This window comes from Nerophis ophidion, linkage group LG09, assembly GCF_033978795.1.
Source record: "Nerophis ophidion isolate RoL-2023_Sa linkage group LG09, RoL_Noph_v1.0, whole genome shotgun sequence".
NCBI lineage: Eukaryota > Metazoa > Chordata > Actinopteri > Syngnathiformes > Syngnathidae > Nerophis > Nerophis ophidion.
This window is the reverse complement of record NC_084619.1, coordinates 32,305,383-32,326,216: the sequence shown is the minus strand read 5'-3', so window position 1 is coordinate 32,326,216 and position 20,834 is coordinate 32,305,383. Positions and strand designations below refer to the sequence as shown.

At 41.7% G+C, this 20,834-nt stretch overlaps 1 protein-coding gene across 1 annotated transcript in view; it reads left to right on the top strand.

Moving 5' to 3' along the window:
• btaf1 (BTAF1 RNA polymerase II, B-TFIID transcription factor-associated) overlaps window positions 1–20,834 on the top strand; it is a 61,542-nt gene that overhangs the window by 8,764 nt on the left and 31,944 nt on the right. Inside the window, exons 4-6 of the mRNA XM_061910858.1 lie at window positions 3,585–3,728; window positions 13,161–13,363; window positions 18,733–18,866. Of these exons, the coding sequence (XP_061766842.1) occupies window positions 3,585–3,728; window positions 13,161–13,363; window positions 18,733–18,866 (481 nt within the window). The remainder of the gene's footprint in view (window positions 1–3,584; window positions 3,729–13,160; window positions 13,364–18,732; window positions 18,867–20,834) is intronic.

Sequence of the window (20,834 nt, the reverse complement as noted above, 5' to 3'; positions counted from 1 at the left end):
GCGTGGGAATTCTGTGCTCTCTCCCTCGTCACGTGACGAGGAAGAGAGCACCAAGTTCCCAAAGAGTAAATAGAGCAAGAGCATACCAGTCACGTCCTGCTACCGGCATACAACTACAGCTGATTAGACTGTGGCGGTCACGTGACTAGGAAGCGCGCAAATAGTAAATAGAAAGGCAAAAGCCTAATAGTCCCCACAAATGTATGTATGTATTTGACACATGCGTTACATAAAGGTAAGACCATAACGTTTTTTTTTATTAAATATGCTTTTCATGATGGTATCCTTACATCACAATCAAAATGTTACTACATGCCTCTGGTAAGTGCCTGAGTGAGAAGAGGTTTTAAAATAATTAGCGGATGCTTACTTTTACAGCATGCCTTTGGTGTAAGCGCAGGAGTGAGAAGAGGTGTTAAATTAATTAGCGCCCCGACGTCATTTCAAGGAAATACGGTAATTGAATATTTCTTGAAGGACAGACCAGGACTCGCAACCATAAATCATGAATATGTTGATATAATGTCAATAAAGCTTTTTTATTCTATTCTAACCTAATCTTTGATTATGGCAGACTATATGTAATATGGAGAATTGTAAATTGTTCTTTGAGTTCAACATGAAAAGCCCATTGTTTAATGCCTTTTTTAATTTTTATTTCAACTTTTTTAAAATTGAGGGCAATAGGAAACATTTAATGTATTGTAAGATTATCTGTTAAAATAAAGCCAATATTAAGTTTTAGTTCCATTTTATTTTCAAAAGTATCAAAATATCGATATACATTTTGGTACCGTTCCGAATTATTGGTATAGGGACAACCTTAGTAGTTGGTAATTGCAAAAAGCTATATGCGCTTTTTGACACTGAATCAGTTTTTCGCACAACACTGGTAGCAGCAAATAGATTTGATTTACAGTTGTGTCAGTATCGATGACTTGCCTGCCGATGACATTATAGCCGTAAAAATGTGTTCTGTTCACTTTGTCACTGGTAACATTGACTTTACCCAAATTTACTGTTAGCCACTTGTAGATAGCCCCCGAAACATACTCATATTAAAAACTAAATAAGCATTAGGAGAACACAGCCCTCCATAGGACCTATCTCCCAATAATAAATAATCCATCCATTTTCTACTGCTTATTCCCTTTGGGTTCGCGGGGGGTGCTGGTGCCATCTCAGCTACAATCGGGCGGAAGGCGGGTTACACCCTGGACAAGTCACCACCTTATCATAGGGCCAACACAGACAGACAACATTCACACTCACATTCACACATAATCATTTTTAAAACGGTGACTCGGAGCACACACCAAATGACTTGTTCCCTATCTTATTTGTGACATTTCCTAAAAAAAAAAAAATCGCCCCATAACTTTTGGAGTTATGTTGCCAACTAACTAACAGACAAACATACAAAAACCCCGTTTCCATATGAGTTGGGAAATTGTGTTAGATGTAAATATAAACGGAATACAATGATTTGCAAATTATTTTCAATCCATATTCAATTGAATGCAAACTCGTAAACTTTTTTTTTTTTGCACATAATTAACTTTGAATTTCATGCCTGCAACACGTGCCAAAGTAGTTGGGAAAGGGCATGTTCACCACTGTAATACAGCACATTTTCTTTTAAGAACACTCAATAAATGTTTGGGAACTGAGGAAACTGTTGAAGCTTTGAAAGTGGAATTCTTTACCATTCTTGTTTGATGTACAGCTTAAGTTGTTCAACAGTCCGGGGTCTTGTTGTCGTATTTTACGCTTCATAATGCGCCACACATTTTCGATGGGAGACATGTCTGGACTGCAGGCCAGCCAAGAAAGTACCCGCATTATTTTACTATGAAGCCACGCTGTTGTAACAAGTGGCTTGGCATTGTTTTGCTGAAATAAGCAGTGGCCTCCATGATAACGTTGCTTGGATGACAACATATGTTGCTTCAAAACCTGTATGGACCATTCAGCATTAATGGTGCCTTCACAGATGTTTAAGTTACCCATACCTTGGGCACTAATACACCCACATACCATCACAGATGCTAGCTTTTGAACTTGGCGCCTATAACAATCCGGATGGTTACTTTCCTCTTTGTTCCGGAGGACACCACGTCCACAGTTTCCAAATATAATTTGAAATGTGGACTTGTCAGACCACAGAACACTTTTCCACTTTGCATCAGTCCATCTTAGATGAGCTCGGGCCCAGCGAAGCCGGCGGCGTTCCTCGGTGTTGTTGATAAATGGCTTTCGCTTTGCATAGTAAAGTTTTAACTAGCACTTACAGATGTAGCGACCAACTATAGTTACTGACAGTGGTTTTCTGAAATGTTCCTGAGCCCATGTGATGATATCATTTACACACCGTTGGTTTTTGATGCAGTACCGCCTGAGGTATCAAAGGTCCATAATATCGCTTACGTGCAGTGATTTCTCCAGATTCTCTGAACCTTTTGATGATTTTATGGACCGTAAATGGTCCATCCATCCATCCATTTTTTACCGCTTATTCCCTTTTGGGGTTGTGATGATTTTATGGACCGTATTGGTAAAATCCCTAAATTTCTTGCAATAGCTCGTTGAGAAATGTTGTTCTAAAACTGTTCCGACAATTTGCTTACAAATTGGTGACCCTCGCCCCATCCTTGTTTGTGAATTACTTAGCATTTTGTGGAAGCTGCTCTTATACCCAATCATGGCACCCACCTGTTCCCAATTAGCCTGCACACCTATGGGATGTTCCAAATAAGTGTTTGATGAGCATTCCTCAACTTTATCAGTATTTATTGCCACCTTTCCCAACTTCTTTGTCACATGTTGCTGGCATCAAATTCTAAAGTTAATGATTATTTGCAAAAAAAAAATGTTTATCAGTTTGAACATCAAATATGTTGTCTTTGTAGCATATTCAATTGAATATGGGTTGAAAATTATTTGCAAATCATTGTATTCCGTTTACGTGTATATTTACATTTAACACAATTTCCCAACTCATATGGAAACTGGGTTTGTACTTACCCCAACAGATAAAAAATGTATAAGGTTTAAACAGGCTGTGCTGATTAACTGGAACTATCCATCCATCCATTTCCTACCGCTTGTCCCTTTTGGGGTCGCGGGGGATGCTGGAGCCTATCCCAGCTGCATTTGGGCAGAAGGCAGAGTACACCCTGGACAAGTCGCCACCTCATCGCTGGGCCAACACAGACAACATTCACACCCACATTCACACACTAGGGCCAATTTAGTGTTGTCAATCAACCTATCCCCAGGTGCTTTTTTTTGGAGGTGGGAGGAAGCCAGAGTACCCGGAGGAAACCCACGCAGTCACAGGGAGAACATGCAAACTCCACACAGAAATATCCCGAGCCCGGTAATGAACTCAGGACTACTCAGGACTTTTGTATTGTGAGGCCCATGCTCTAACCCTTGTGTCACCCTAACTGGAACTAAATAGGCTAAATATCATACTTAGAACAGAACAGCGTAAAATATCTTCAGTTTTATCAGGTCTGATTTTGTCACTGCTGAAACATTATTTTACTGCAATTTAATTAATCTTTTTTTTTTTTTTGCAGAGTCGTCTGAAGATTTATCACTAGAGGATCAAGCTTATGACAGACTGAGTTTCTACCACTTTGACATTTCCCGTCTACTCAAACATGGTGCATCTCTACTGGGTTCTGCTGGCGTGGAGTTTGAATTACAGGATGACAAAATTGGTGAGCTTCATTTCCATGCGTCCCCTTTGGCCATAGTTGGTATGCTGTGGTTCAGTGGTTTCAGGCATGCTTAAAATCTTACATTCAAAAATATTACATGGTTACATTTTCACAATTCAACATATCCTAATAAGATCTCTTACTGAACGTACTGATCATTCATTTACACCTTATATTTTACATGTCAAACTTACATGGTATATACAACATTAGTGGCGGTTTCGAAGGTGTCAAAGAATAAAACATCAATAAGCAAATAGTAGTTTAGAAAGAACAGTAGTGTTTTCTTGATTAGTGTGGGTGTTATGTACCAGACCCATTATTGGTAAGTGAATTTCTGTGAGGTAGGGACGCTGTGTATTTCATTCATTTGTATCAATAGTATAAGCATTTAAAGTCTTTATAAGCCCTTTGGGAGCTTTCACCATCACACACACACACTTCCTACGTACTTAAAATATTTAATACACTCGAAAACCAATGTAATTTTATCATGTAAACCTAAATGGGTATTCAGATCTCAATGTCCAATGCCAGTTTTTTTTTTGTTGGAGAACATAAGCGGTAGTGAATGGATGGATGGATGGAACTTTATAATGTTGAAAGTGTTATTACAACCAGTTATTAGAATGCATTTATTAATGTTAATAACATCCACCCCTTGATTGCAGAAAGATCCACCTGTTTCTTTGTTGAAGCAACATAATCTTGTTTTCCTCAGTTATTAGCTGCTTAATTTGTAACCTGGCCATGATCACATTGTTCATGTGAATGTCCTGGGCCAAATCATTAATTTTGCGCATCATTTTTGATATAATGGAATCGTTTATTTAGCTACTCCAATGAATAGACTTTTGCTTCCCACTAGAGCTGAAACGATTCCTCGAGTAATTCGATTACAAAATATATTCCAGGAATTTTCGCTGCGTCGAGGCGTCGTAAAGTTATTTTTATTTTTTTTAATTTTTTTTACTGCATTTTGACTCGTTTAGTAGTCAAAGCTCACGTTTTGGCCTGTTGTCCACAGCAGATGCATACTTGTGACTTTCAAAATGCAGACTTTTGCAAACACTGGCCAAAGTGTGGAGCTCCAAAACTCTGCTCAAGGTATGTGTGTCAGTGACACAAACGGAGACTTGTGATGACGTCACGGTTGTGGACTGTCATTTCCAATCTCGATTCACTGTATGTTTGAACGAAAACATGCTGCTATTTTCACTTTACATTGATTAAAAAGACGCATCACAATGTGCTTTGCGACACTCCCGCTGGCGCTAATGACAGTCAGCTGTTTTTTATGATCGCTGTCAAACCTCTCCACCTGATAGGACAACTTTGACAAGCAAGACTTTTTGCTCTGCCATAAAAAAGATGCAACATTATGTTATGATTTTAGTCTTTGTTTAACTACAACTATTGAAGTTAACTTATGTGTCGAAGTTAACTTACTCGAAGACCTCTGCGAAGGAAACAAGACAAGGACCCAGATTTCCCTTGCCCGGACGCGGGTCACCGGGCCCCCCTCCAGAGCCAGGCCCGCAGGTGGGGCACGATGACGAGCGCCTGGTGGCCGGGCCTGGTCCCATGGGGCCCGGCCAGGCACAAGCCCGAAGAGGCAGCGTGGGTCCCCCCTCCAATGGGCTCACCACCCATAGCAGGTGCCATAGAGGTCGGGTGAGACGTGAGCTGGGCGGTAGCCGAAGGCAGGGCACTTGGCGGTCCGATCCTCGGCTACAGAAACTAGCTCTTGGGACATGGAACGTATCCTCACTGGGAGGGAAGGAGCTTGAGCTAGTGCGTGAGGTGGAGAAGTTCCGGCTGGATGTAGTCGGACTCACTTCGACGCACAGCAAGGGCTCTGGAACCAGTTCTCTCGAGAGGGGCTGGACTCTCTTCCACTCTGGTGTTGCCGGCAGTGAGAGGCGACGGGCTGGAGTGGCAATTCTTGTTTCCCCCTGGCTCAAAGCCTGCACATTGGAATTCAACCTAGTGGACAAGAGGGTAGCCTCCCTCCGCCTTTGGGTTGGGGGACGGGTCCTGACTGTTGTTTGTGCTTACGCACCAAACAGCAGTTCAGAGTACCCACCCTTTTTGGATACACTCGAGGGAGTACTCGAAAGTGCTCCCCCGGGTGATTCCCTTGTCCTACTGGGGGATTTCAACGCTCACGTTGGCAACGACAGTGAAACGTGGAGAAGCGTGATTGGGAAGAATGGCTGCCCGGATCTGAACCCGAGTGATGTTTTGTTTTTGGACTTTTGTGCTCGTCATAGATTGTCCATAACGAACTCTATGTTCAAACATAAGGGTATCCATATGTGCACTTGGCACCATGACACCCTAGGCCGCAGTTCCACGATCGACTTTGTAGTTGTGTCATCAGATTTGCGGCCTCATGTTTTGGACACTCTGGTGAAGAGAGTGGCGGAGTTTTCTACCGATCACCACCTTGTGGTGAGTTGGCTGCGATGGTGGGGGAGGATGCTGGACAGACCTGGCAGGCCCAAACGCATTGTGAGGGTCTGCTGGGAACGTCTGGCAGAGTCTCCTGTCAGAGAGAGTTTCAAGTCCCACCTCCGGAAGAACTTTGAACATGTCACGAGAGAGGTGCTGGACATTGAGTCCGAGTGGACCATGTTCCGCACCTACTGTTGTGATCAAAATTATTCAACCCCCACGCAATTTAGGTGTTTTAGCAAGTTGGACATTTATTCCGTATTTTGTTTATAGTCATATCAAATAAAGATGCATTACTTAGACAAATGCAACTTGAATTACATTATATTTTGTAACATACCAAACAGTGTCATCTCTCTTAATATCTCATTGACAAAATTATTCAACCCCTTGAAGATCATAACTCTTAAGAACAGGATTTGAATAAGGTCTTTTCAGTCAGGTGTTGAAAACACCTGTAGATGTGATTAGAACCATAACGAGCAACAATTAAACTGATTGAAAAAGACTGTGACGCTCAGCTTCTTGTAGATGGTCAATGGTGTATTTGCAACATGGTGAAGTCCAGGGAGTGGTTAAAGAAGTTAAGAGAGGAGGTGATTTCTCTTCACAAGAAAGGATATGGATATAAGAAAATAGCAAAGACATTACCCATTCCAAAAGACACAGTTGGGAGCATAATTCGCAAGTTTCAAGATAAAGGCACAGTGGAAACACTACCTGGGCGTGTTAGAAAGAGGATGATGTGTGCAACTACTGTCCGGTATTTGAAGCGTACAGTGGTGAAAAACCCCCGGGTAACAGCTGAGGAACTACAACAGGACATTGCAAAGGGGGGAACGCAGGTTTCGTCCCAGACAATAAGGCGTGCACTACGAGATGAAGGCCTCCATCCCAGAACTCCCAGGCGCACCCCACTTCTGACTACCTGGCACAAGATAAATAGACTCCAGTATGCCAAAAATCATCTGGACAAACCCCAAAGGTTTTGGGAAACTGATCTATGGAGTGATGAGACAAAACTGGAACTCTTTGGGCCTATGAATCAACTTATGTCTTGAGGAGAAAAAATGAAGCTTACAAAGAGAAGAACACCATGCCTACTGTTAAGCACGGTGGGGGGTCAATCATGCTCTGGGGCTGTTTCTCTGCTTAAGGTACCGGGAATCTCCAGCGCGCTCAAGGCATTATGAATTCTATTTCCCACCAAGATATATTAGCTGCAAATGTCATAAAGTCAGCGACAAAGCTGAGGCTTGGGAGACGTTGGACCTTCCAACAGGACAATGATCCCAAGTATACCTCCAAATCAACATCAGAGTGTTTGCAGAAGAAGGGCTGGAAGACTCTGGAGTGGCCTACCTGTGGTGGGACTTGAAAAAGGCAGTTGCAGCACGCAAGCCCAAGAATATGAATGAACTGGAGGCCTTTGCCCAAGAGGAATGGGCTAAAATACCTGTAGATCGTTCTAAGAAGCTTGTGTCCGGTTATGTATCACGTTTGAAGGATGTAATTACTGCCAAAGAGTGTTATACTAAAGATGCATATAACTAGGGGGTTGAATAATTTTGTCAATGAGATATTAAGAAAAATGTCCTTTTTTGGTATTTTTTTAAAATAAAGTGTTACAATTTAAGTTGCATTTGTCTATTTGACACATCTTTATTTGATATGACTATAAACAAAATACGGAATAAATGTCCAACTTGCTAAAACACCAAAATTGTGTGGGGGTTGAATAATTTTGATCACAACTGTATGTTGTCGAGGCGGATGATTGGAGCTGTTGCCGCAAGGTAGTTTGTGCCTGTCGTGGCGGTAATCTTAGAACCCGTTGGTGGACACTGGCGGTGAGGGATGCCGTCAAGCTGAAGGAGATGTCCTATCTGGTTCTTTTGGCTCATAGGACTCACTGGAAACGTGTCCGTGTCCGGCTTAAGCGGTCGCGGAGGTAAAAACTCGGACATGGGAGAAGTTCGGAGAAGCCATGGAAATCGTCTTCCGGACGGCTTCGAAGCAATTCTGGACTACCATCTGCCGCCTCAGGAAGGTGAAGCAGTGCAATGTCAACATCGTGTATGGTGGGGATGGTGTTCTGCTGACCCGGACTGCGGATGTTGTGGATCGGTGGAGAGAATACTTCGAAGACCTCCTCAATCCCACCAACACGTCTTCCTATGAGGAAGCAGTGCCTGGGGAATCTGTGGTGGGATCTCCTTTTTCTGGGGCTGAGGTTGCTGAGGTAGTTAAAAAGCTCCTCGGTGGCAAGGCCCCGGGGGTGGATGAGAGCCGCCCGGAGTTCTTTAAGGCTCTGGATGCTGTGTGGCTGTCTTGTTTGACAAGACTCTGCAGCATCGTGTGGACATAAGGAAAATTACCTCTGGATTGGCAGACCGGGGTGGTGGTTCTTCTCTTTAAGAAGGTGAACCGGATGGTGTGTTCCAACTATCGTGGGATCACACTCCTCAACCTTCCTGGTAAGGTCTATTCAGGTCTACTGAAGAGGAGGCTACGCCGGATAGTCGAGCCTCTGATTCAGGAGGATCAGTGTGGTTTTTGTCCTGGTCGTGGAACTGCGGACCAGCTCTATACTCTCTGCTGGGTCATTGAAGGTGCATGGGAGTTTACCCAACTAGTCTACATGTGCTTTGTGGACTTGGAGAAGGCATTCGACCGTGTCCCTCGGGAAGTCCTGTGGGGAGTGCTCAGAGAGTATGGGGTATCGGACTGTCTTATTGTGGCGATCCGCTCCCTGTACGATCAGTGTCAGAGCTTGGTCCGCATTGCCGGCAGTAAGTCGGACACGTTTCCAGTGAGGGTTGGACTCAGCCAAGGCTGTCCTTTGTCACCGACTCTGTTCATAACTTTTATGGACAGAGTTTCCAGGCGCGGTCAGGGCGTGGAGGGGATCCGGTTTTGGTGGCTGCAGGATTAGGTCTCTGCTTTTTGCAGAAGATGTGGTCCTTAAGGCTTCATCTGGCCAGGATCTTCAGCTCTCACTTGATCGGTTCGCAGCAGAGTTTGAAGTGACTAGGATGAGAATCAGCACTTCAAAGTCTGAGTCCATGGTTCTCGCTCGGAATAGGGTGCAGTGTCATCTCCAGGTTGGGGAGGAGACCCTGCCCCGAGTGGAGGAGTTAAAGTACCTAAGAGTCTTGTTCACGAGTTAGGGAAGAGTGGATCATGAGATCGACAGGCGGATCGGAGCGGCGTCTTCAGTAATGAAGAGGCTGTATTGATCAGTTGTGGTGAATGAGCTGAGCCGAAAGGCAAAGCTCTCAATTTACTGGTCTATCTACGTTTCCATCCTCACCTATGGTCATGAGCTTTGTTTTTTGACTGAAAGGACAACATCACGGGTACAAGCGGTTGAAATTAGTTTCCCCCGCCGGGTGGCGGGGCTCTCCCTTAGAGATAGGGTAAGACGCTCTGCCATCCGGGAGGAGCGCAAAGTAAAGCGGCTGCTCCTCCACATCGAGAGGAGCCAGATGAGATGGTTCGGGTATCTGGTCAGGATGCCACCTGAACGCCTCCATAGGGAAGTGTTTCGGGCACGTCCAACCGGTAGGAGGCCACGGGGAAGACCCAGGACACGTTGGGAAGACTGTCTCCCAGCTGGCCTGGGAACGCCTCTGGATCCCCCCGGGAAGAGGTGGACGAAGTGGCTGGGGAGAGAAAAGTCTGGGCTTCCCTGCGTAGGCTGCCCCCGTGACCCGACCTCGGATAAGCGGAAGAAGATGGATGAATAGATGAAACTTGCCTGTCTTGCTTCCATGAGGTGGGCGCGACGGTGCTCGTGTGTAAAAAGCGACCAAGCAACTTAAAAAACAATCTAGTGTCCTCCTTGTAGTGTGTACTGATGTTAAAGACAATATGCATTTAATTACACATGTACCATATCACTATATCCATGATAAAAGGCTGTATAATTCCATGACAGTTTTGCAGCGGTACACACACATCCGTGTGCTTTATATAGATACTTAGACATGCAAAATTGTTTCCTTTGTTCGTTAGTGCGTGCTGATTTTAGAAATAATGTACACTTCACAAAACATGTAATACATCACCATGTTGCTGAACATGTTATAATTCTATGTGTGTTTGGTTTCAGCAGGGCAGGCGTGCATCTGCTCTTTAATAATGTTCCCAGGGTTCAGTGTAGGTGCAGGCTGGTTTTAAAGATAATGTACATGTCATTGTACATCTAAAGTATATCAAAATAAACAAAATAGGAGGTGTAATGCTGCACCAAGTCAGCTATTGCTGCTTTTGTTCAGGCTTCTGATTGGGCAAAATATGCATGACAGTAGATGTATGCGTGTGTGTTGAGACAGTTTTGAAACTACACCTGTCGGGTTGGAAATTGTTTTAACCCCAAATACAGTGGGGCAAAATAGTATTTAGTCAGCCACCGATTGTGCAAGTTCTCCCACTTAAAATGATGACAGAGGTCTATAATTTTCATTATAGGTACACTTTAACTGTGAGAGACAGAATGTGAAAAAAACATCCAGGAATTCACATTGTAGGAATTTTAAAGAATTTATTTGTAAATTATCGTGGAAATAAGTATTTGGTCAATAACAAAAATTCAACTCAATACTTTGTAATATAACCTTTGTTGGCAATAACAGAGGTCAAACGATTACTACAGGTCTTTACCAGGTTTGCACACAAAGTAGCCGGTATTTTGGCCCATTCCTCTATGCCGATCTTCTCAAGAGCAGTGATGTTTTGGGGCTGTCACCGAGCAACACGGTCTTTCAACTCCCTCCACGGATTTTCTATGGGGTTGAGGTCTAGAGACTGGCTAGCCCACTCCAGGACTTTCAAATGCTTCTTACGGAGCCACTCCTTCGTTGCCCGGGCGGTGTGTTTGGGATCATTGTCATGCTGGAAGACCCTGCCACGTTTCATCATTCATCCTGTCCCCTTAGCAGAAAAAAAGCCCCAAAGCATGATGTTTCCACCCCCATGCTTTACAGTAGGTAAGGTATTCTTGGGATGCGACTTAGTATTCTTCCTCTTCCAAACACGACGAGTTGAGTTTATACCAAAAAGTTCTATTTTGGTTTCATCTGACCACATAACATTCTCACAATTCTCTGCTGTATCATCCATGTGCTCTCTGGCAAACTTCAGACGTGCCTGGACATGCACTGGCTTAAGCAGAGGGACACGTCTGGCACTGCAGAATTGGATTCCCTGTCGGCATAGTGTGTTACTGATGGTAACCTTTGTTACTTTGGTCCCAGCTCTCTGCAGGTCATTCACCAGGTCCCCCTGTGTGGTTCTGGGATTTTTGCTCACTGTTCTCTTGATAATTTTGACCCCACGGGATGAGATCTTGCGTGGACCCCAGATCGAGGGAGATTATTAGTTGTCTTGTATGTCTTCCATTTTCAGATAATTGCTCCCACATTTGATTATTTTCACACCAAGCTGCTTGCCTATTGTAGATTCACTCTTCTCAGTCTGGTGAAGGTCTACAATTCTTTTCCTGGTGTCCTTCGACAGCTCCTTTGCCTTGGCCATAGTGGAGTTTGGAGTCTGACTGTTTGAGGCTGTGGACAGGTGTCTTTTATACAGATAACGAGTTCACACAGGTTCCATTAATACAGATAACGAGTGGAGGACAGAAGAGCTTCTTAAAGAAGAACTTACAGGTCTGTGAGAGCCAGAGATCTTCCTTGTTTGAAGTGACCAAATACTTATTTTCCACCATAATTTACTAATAAATTCTTTAAAATTCCAACAATGTGAATTCCTGGATTTTTTTTCACATTCTGTCTCTCACAGTTGAAGTGTACCTATGATGAAAATTACAGACCTCTGTCATCATTTTAAGTGGGAGAACTTGCACAGTCGGTGGCTGACCAAATACGTTTTTGCCCCACTGTATGTGTTTTTGAAACTCTGTGTTTGTGTGGATTTGGCTTTAAAGGCACTACCTAATCCACTTTTTATGCTTGATATACTGAAAACTGTTTTGGTTTTATTTTTGAAACTAAGAATAGTTTTATTTTAACTTTCTCATGGAATATTAATTTTAAACTAATTTTATATGTATGTTTTCATCTCAATCATGTTATGATGGCAAGATAAACATTGATTACTATTTTTAAAAGAATGCAATGAACTAAATTGCATTTTTAAAATGCAAAGCTGTTGTCATTAAGTGGTTTGTCTTTTTATATTTTTTATGTGTTGGCAGGTTGAAAACAGCTCAGCGGATATGCATGAAGAAACCACCATTAAAAAAAACTGTATAATAAAAAATGCACGAGAGACAAGAACTGCGTTTATGTGGTCACACCACACAGCACATAGGGCTGTGAGCGTACCTGTTTTTATTAGCACACACAAACTGGCACAATCAACCACGGAGACATTTCAGTTGTGCGTGTCAATCTTCAATAATGAAAACAGGCGTTAAGGAAATAAAAGACAATTACGCCAAACACAATAATTGAGGGCACATCTTAACTTGTATAATTAAACCTTAATTGAGCAAAAATATTGCTCCGGCCAGGCTTCACCAAATAATAATAATACATCTGTTTAATAAAGTGAAAATACAAATAAGGCAACAAGAGAAGTATCCCACATTTCTCTTTGTATAGTCATTTTTTACAGCCAATATGGGCATCTAAATTACTATGATTTGCCTGAAAAGCTGGACAGGACAAAAAAAACACATATTTTTTTAAAGCAAAAATATGATTTTTTTTTTTCTGATTACTTGATTAATCGATAGGGATATTCAATAAAATACTTGATTATTAAAATATTCAATAGCTGCAGCTCTACTTACAACCCATCAATTGGTATGGTTCTGCACTTCCTTTACTTGTTTTAAGTACATAGAGTCCAATTCCACACTGATATGTGAAGGCTTTTGTAAGAAATTATGTATGGGATGCAACAAATCATTTGATAGTTAATCAATTCCTAACTGCCCTTGATTCTCAGGTGAGATGGATCCCAAGGAACGTTTGGCCTGCCAGAGAAAACTCCTTCAGAAGAAGCTGGGTCTTGACATAGGTGCAGCGATTGGTATGGACAACACAGAAGAGCTTTTTAATGATGAGGACCTGGACTATACGTGCCAAACCACTGGGCCAAGACCTCACGGAAGCAAAATCACAGCAGGATCCAGCTCCCGCAATCATGTGGTGGGTCTTGATTTCAATATGCTTTGTTTACCAGGCTTGGTATAATAAGTATGCTCTATAACCAGAAGTGTTCATTTGCTTTTTGTTTCCTACTGTTGAACATTCCTGGAATCCTCAAATTTTCCCTAAGAAGTGCAGCAATACCCACATGTACATGGGATGAATGTGCAAAACCAGTGAAGTTGGCACATTGTGTAATTCGTAAATAACCAAATTTAATGATTTGCAAATCCTTTTCAACTTATATTCAATTGAATAGACTGCAAAGACAAGATATCCAATGTTTGAACTGAAAAGCTTAATTGTTTTTTTGCAAATAATCAAAACATCCATCTATTTTCTACCGCTTGTCCCTAACTTAAAGTTTAATGGCAGCAACACGTTGCAAAAAATTTGGCACAGGGTATTTTTACCACTGTATTGCCTTTCCTTTTAACAATACTCAGTTAATGTTTCGGAACTGAGACCAATTTTTGAAACTTTTCAGGTGGAATTCTTTCCCATTCTTGCTTGATGTACAGCTTAAGTTGTTCCACAGTCAGGGATCTCAGCTGTCGTATTTTACGCTTCATAACGCGTCACGCATTTTCAATGGGAGACAGGTCTGGACTACAGGCAGGCCAGTCTAGTACCCGCACTCCTTTTTTTTCTTTTTTTTTTTTAAATATGAAGCCACACTGTTGTAACACTTGGCTTGGCATTGTCTTGCTGAAATAAGCAGGGGCGTCCATGATAACGTTGCTTGAGTGGCAATATACATTGCTCCAAAACCTGCATGTACCTTTCAGCATTATTTGTGCCTTCATAGATGTGTAAGTTACCCATGCCTAGGGCACTTATACACCCCCATACCGTCACAGATGATGGCTTTTAAATTTTGCACCTAGAACAAGCCGGCTGGTCATTTTTCTTTGTGTTCCGGACACAGTGTCCACAGTTTCCAAAAACAATTTGAAATGAGGACTCGTCAGCCCACAAAACACTTTTCCACTTTGCATCAGTCCATCTTAGATGAGCTCGGGCTCAGCGAAGCCGGTGACGTTTCTGGTTGTTACTGATAAATGGCTTTTGCTCTGCGTAGTAGAGTTTTAACTTGCACTTACAGATGTAGCGACTAACTGTAGTTACTAAGTGGTTTTCTGAAGTGTTTCTGAGCCCTGGTGGTGATATCCTTTACACACTGTCACTTTTGGTGCAATACAGCTTGAGGGATTCAAGGTCACGGGCATTCAATGTTATGTGCAGTGACTTCTCCAGATTCTCTGAGCATTTTGATGATATTACAGACCCTAGATGTTGAAATCCTCAAATTCCTTGCAATAGCATGTTGAGAAATGTTGTTTTTAAATGGTTCAACATTTTGCTCAAGCGTTTGTTCATAAAGTGGTGACCTTTGCCATGTCCTTGTTAGTGAATGACTGAGCATTTCATGGAAGCTGCTTTTATACCCAATCTTGCCACTCACCTGATCCCAATTAGCCTGTTCACTTGTGGGATGTTGCAAATAAGTGTTTGAGGTTGCTGTAGTTTCCGTTGTCGCAGACGTGACGTCATCAGGGCGCGTCTTCATGTTATGACATTCTGTGTGGATCTGCCTGAGGCTACCAGTTAGCCCTTGGAATAGCTGTAATGTCGCAAATAAAACCGCTCATTGATATGACAACTGGATCGATCCTTTTTATTGTTACTTCGACACATGGCACTCCAGACCATACTTTTCTTTTTGAGCAACAAACTGAACGGTATACACCGCTAGTTCTGTACATGTTGAATGGAGGATGGCAGCAGCAAGACAAGTGCTTAATTTCGAGACTATTACATTTAGTCTCCACTCCACCACCCAAGAATAGCTGACTTCACAGGCATGCTCTCTTCGGATACATTTTACCAAACTTTGGACAAAATGTTTGCATATGCTGTAATCTAAAGGACTATCAGCATAAACCGCCCGTTTTGATTGGAAGGAAAATTTGATCTGAGCATTTGTGATCAGGTCAGAATATTTCAAATGGCACATTTTTATTTCGGTTAGGCTTTTCCTTCGATTGTGTCCATGTGCACGCAGCTATTGTTGTCATTACTTTTGACATCGCTGCATAAATAGCGGAGTGAATATGCTATCTGCTTTTGAGGAAAAGAGAATACAAGAATCTTTAGCATTTTCAAAAAGCTTAGATTTTTTTTTTTAATAATAAACAAGAACAAACGTTATAACTCAGATGGTTTCTCGGGGTAAAGGGAGATTATCTTACTCGTGTCCTATTACAGGTTATTGCATTTGAATTTCTGGCACTCGTGTCACATATGTGACCAGCATCTCTGTGACTTTATGCTAATGAATTTATGCTAATTCTCATGTTTACATAATGAAATATCTATATTAGAAAATGGTCAATTCACCTTCATTTACCTTTTAGGCTGCTTTTTGATCCCACAGTAATCTTGATATACTATCCATAGGTGCAGGATTCTTGTGTGCAAACAAAGTGTTTTGTTTAAGAGATGTCTTTTACCTGCTGACTGTTTTAACTGACACTTTAATCTTCGCCAGAGCTGTCATGGCGGACGAAAAAGACAGACGGAAAGAAAAACACAACACGCTTACACATCCTGCTAATATCTAAGATGAGCAATACAGAAAGGAAAACAAGCCAGGCATAAAAAAAACAGATAAGCAAAACAAAAGCAAGAAACCACATGGTACCACTACTATAAATCAGAAGAATAACAGTACTCATATAATGCTCCATGAAACAAAAAAATCTAATAAACAGTAGTTAACCACACAAAAAACTAACAACTTGTACACTCAAAAGATACGATAACACAGGATGGGAAATGTGACGTCATCCATGAAATCCCATGCCGATCATGCAATAAAACCTACATTGGCGAGACTGTACAAACTTTCAGCACCTGGAAAAAAAATGCCAAAACAAATGCGAGAAGGAGGCCGTTTCAAACTTTACCATAACACAAAAAGAAACCGCAGAATAAGAATACAAACAAATCCACTTTAACAGACCAGCAGGAGAAACCATCACCTCATTGATTGGGACAAAGGAAAAGTCTTTTAATCAGAAACAAATACAAGAGATGGATTAATGACGAATGGAAATCATGAAGCGAAGGTCCAACACCATCAACAGGGATAACGGGGCATACGTGCTTTTGCACATCTGCGACGCTGTCCGTCATTGGGCATTCAGGGGTGAAGAACCGATTTGACTCGTCAGTTATTTTTAGATACATCACACCAGGAAGCTTAGACCTCTTTAAATAAGGCTGAAGTGTCAGCAGGTAAGACGTGTCTTAAACAAAAAACTGTCTGCACACAAGAATCTTGTACCTATCCATTTGATAAGACATGACTAACGCAATCGATGTATTTCGTATAATATCCTTTTGTATTGTCTTTTTCGATAATTCCTAGGTATCTGTATTTGTCGTGGGTCATGCTTTGTGTGTGAAAGTAGGGCTGAGCGATATACATGATATATCGCTGGTTTTTCTCTGTGCAATATAGAAAATGACTATTGTTATATTTGAGTATACATTCTCACGCAGGTGCTTTTAGCTGCTGGCATTACATTACAGGCTCTTCTCGTTCTGTCCTGTCTCTCCTTCTCACAAACAAGCGCACGTTCTTACACATGTCACATACGTATACGCCCTCGCGGAGCAGAGAGGCAGCAGCAAGGGTAACGTTAGCTGTGATGCTAGTGCAGCCGTGCTAGTGGTGATACGAGAGAGAGACGTTGCGGATGAAGGAAGAATTAATTCCTAAGAAAAACAGCAGGGGGTCCATCGTCTGGCTTCAAGTGGGAATATGTCAAATAGACAACCGTAATTTGTCAAGTGTGGGCCAAAAGCGTTGCTTTAAAAAGTAATATTACTGCTAATATGTAGCTTTATTTGAAAAGTCACCTGCTAGAGAATGAAAAGTGCTTACTCCGCATCTCAAAATTCCCATACCATCAAAATGCCGAGGCAATCATTTCCAGATCAACACCGTATGAAAAAATAGTCAACAAGATTTAATAACGTACAGTAACCTACCACACAGCGAAGGACGAACACTTTGATTTCCTATTATGCAGCTCATTTTTATTTGACACTTAAAATGTCTGACAATCTTGCACTTTGTTTTGGAGATGACATGAACGTTTATGCCATTGATTAACTGTTAAATGAATACAGTTTTGGTCAATTAACTTAGTTGTGATTTCCTTCTCTGCATGAAAGTTTAAAATAAGCATCATACTGCTGTGATTATATGTATCAAGTGTTCATTCAAGGCCAAGGCAAAATATCGAGCTATATATTGTGTATCGCGTACGGCTTAAAAATATCGAGATATTTTAAAAAGGCTATATCGCCCAGCACCTCAAAGTCCGAGTCCATGGTTTTCTCCCGTAAAATGGTGGAGTGCCATCTCCGGGTTGGAGAGGAGACCCTGCCCCAAGTGGAGGAGTTCAAATACCTAGGAGTCTTGTTCACGAGTGGGGGAAGAGTGGATCGTGAAATCGACAGGCGGATTGGTGCGGCGTCTTCAGTAATGCGGACGTTGTACCAATCCGTTGTGGTGAAGAAGGAGCTGAGTTGGAAGGCAAAGCTCTCAATGTACCGGTCGATCTACGTTCCCATCCTCACCTATGGTCATGAGCTTTGGGTCATGACCGAAAGGATAAGATCACGGGTACAAGCGGCCGAAATGAGTTTCCTCCGCCGGGTGGCGGGTCTCTCCCTTAGGGTGAGAAGCTCTGTCATCCGGGAGGAACTCAAAGTAGAGCCGCTACTCCTCCACATCGAGAGGAGCCAGATGAGGTGGTTCGGGCATTTGGTCAGGATGCCACCCGAAAGGAGGTGTTTAGGGCACGTCCAACCTGTAGGAGGCCACGGGGAAGACCCAGAACACGTTGGGAAGACTACGTCTCCCGGCTGGCCTGGGAACGCCTCGGGATCCCCCGGGAAGAGCTAGACGAAGTGGCTGGGGAGAGGGAAGTACGGGTTTCCCTGCTTAGGCTGCTGCCCCCGCGACCCGACCTCGGATAAGCGGAAGAAGATGGATGGATGGATGGCATATCGCCCAGCCCTATGTCAAAGTATAATATATGTGTAGTACATCACTCTTCAAGATAGCCTGTTTGCACGGTCTTCTTTAAACCGAATGAAATCTATCATCCGTAGTTTAAATGCAGTATATGTACGTTGATAATATTCATCAGTGACTAACACAAATATATTAAGACATTTAATCGGAGTGGGACAATTTTATTTAATCAAACTTAGTAATCGCAATCGCGCCTATTTCATTTTTGTCTTGATAGTGAATTTTTGTCTGAAATAACATTTTTGAATTTTTTCAGCCCATTCAAGCTGCTGAATTGATTGACTCGGAGTTCCGGCCAGGAATGAGCAATCGCCAGAAGAATAAGGCAAAAAGGCTTGCTAAGTTAGTTGCAAAACAAAGGTCTAAAGACATGGATACAAATGAAAAAAGGTGAGAAAATGGAAACTAAAAAAACTGCAGCAGGTTATCACTGCATAGTTTTAAACCTATTTTCTTTTATATTCGCATTGGGATGGATCCAACTAAAGCTGTGATGTTTTTTCCTTTTTGACAACTTTTACCCAGCTGTCTTGAGGGCGCAAAATTTTCCCTTTTTATATCCTGCCCTCTTTTGGCTTTTAGTACTCATGATATAAACTGCGCTGGTCGTAACACGCATGCAAACAAATTAACTTTTAGTGTTGTAAGCTAATGATAATGATTTTGTTGAGTTTAGCTATCATTGAATGTATAGCCTATCGTGGCAACAACGTGGTTTCAATAGTTAGTTACTTCTTAGGCACTGCTTTTATGTATGAACACGAGACAGTGCTGAGTGACAAGCTGGAACGGCCGATTAATGCCTATCAGCAATTTTTTATCAATTCGTAATTGTAAAAAATATAGACTATTTCAAATTTACACTATATGATCTGTTTAACCACTAATGGTACCATAAGTTGGCTGAAAGGGCTGTGAATCTTTGGGAACCACAGGATTTAATCCTTTGGCGTAACTATTCAATTCCAAATCGATTATCGATTCAAAATTAGTCGCGATTCAAGGTTTATACCTTTTTTTTATACAACATTGGATGCCAGTCCTATTATTAACTACATTCCTCCATAAAATAGATACATATCTCTGATCATTTTCTATACCAATTAAAAGAAAACTGGTTTTGTTTTTAAAATGCTTCCCAAAAATGTTATAAATACAAATAAGACAACATGAGAAGTACGAACCATTTGTCTTTTCTAAAATAAATCAGTACCGAAAATATGCGCATTTCTGTTAACAAGATTTGCCTGGGTGGTTAGACAGGACAGATTGAAAAAAACAAAAAAATTTATCGATTCTTCTTCTTTTTTTCCCCACACCCCTGTGGCATGTTCTCAGTTTGAAAAATGTCAATTTGAACAAGTTGCAAACAATCCCTTTGAACTACCAGTAGAGTAGGAAAACAAGTTGACTTTATATGCTTATTTGTGTTTCATTCTATCTATTAAACCATATCCAATTGTATTTACAATCTGAAAAAAGTGCAACACATTCAGCCAGCCATTTTGAATATTCCGCTCTGAAGTCAAGAACGCTTATGGTTTGCTTTTTTTATGCATTCAAAATCGTAAATAAACAGCTAAAAATTGAGTCAACAGATCGAGTGCCTTATGTTGCGCTCATTATATTCTCTCTAAAAACATCTAGAAAGCGCTAACAATACTCCATTTACATGTCATGACTGGAAACTTAACCGAATATGAGTGATATTGTTATTATAAGCGCCAATGCAGACAATTTTAGCTGCGCATTGATAGAAGTGAGCTAGCTTACACTGCTGTTGTTGACACATAAGCCGGCGGCTGCTTCTACTTTTGTTTTAATAGTCAGACAGGCTGGTCTGCTTTCTCATCCCTGCAAGATGACGAAACCGTAGGAATGTTTTACTTTAGCCCTTCGTGAGGATTGCGATTAATTCTTTATCTTAACGGGACTATCAGAGCGTCCCGCCAGTCGGCATCCCATCCAAACAGGAAATTTTACAGTGTTTATTTTATTACGATTTAAAATGCTTAGTTTGTATGTTTAGCACCTGTCAATGCTGCGGATGCTAGTGTCACCATAAAGCTGCATCTGCTGCGTTGCAGTCTGCTTCTTAAATTCATCCTTTTAGTGTTTGCGGGTTTAAAAATATAAGGTCCTAAATCATCATTTTTCTCCAAAGTAATTGTTGGCTCTCAAAGTCTTCTTGATTAGCATTCTTGTTGATGGGTAAGGGATCTTTGGTTTCTCGCACAATTCCACTCAATCACTTGACTGGCTTCCATTATCTCTCAAAATGGCTTCGGAATGTCTGTGAGATTGATACTATTTTGATCATATCTATTTAAAAACTTTGGAAAACTTTGTGTCATAAAT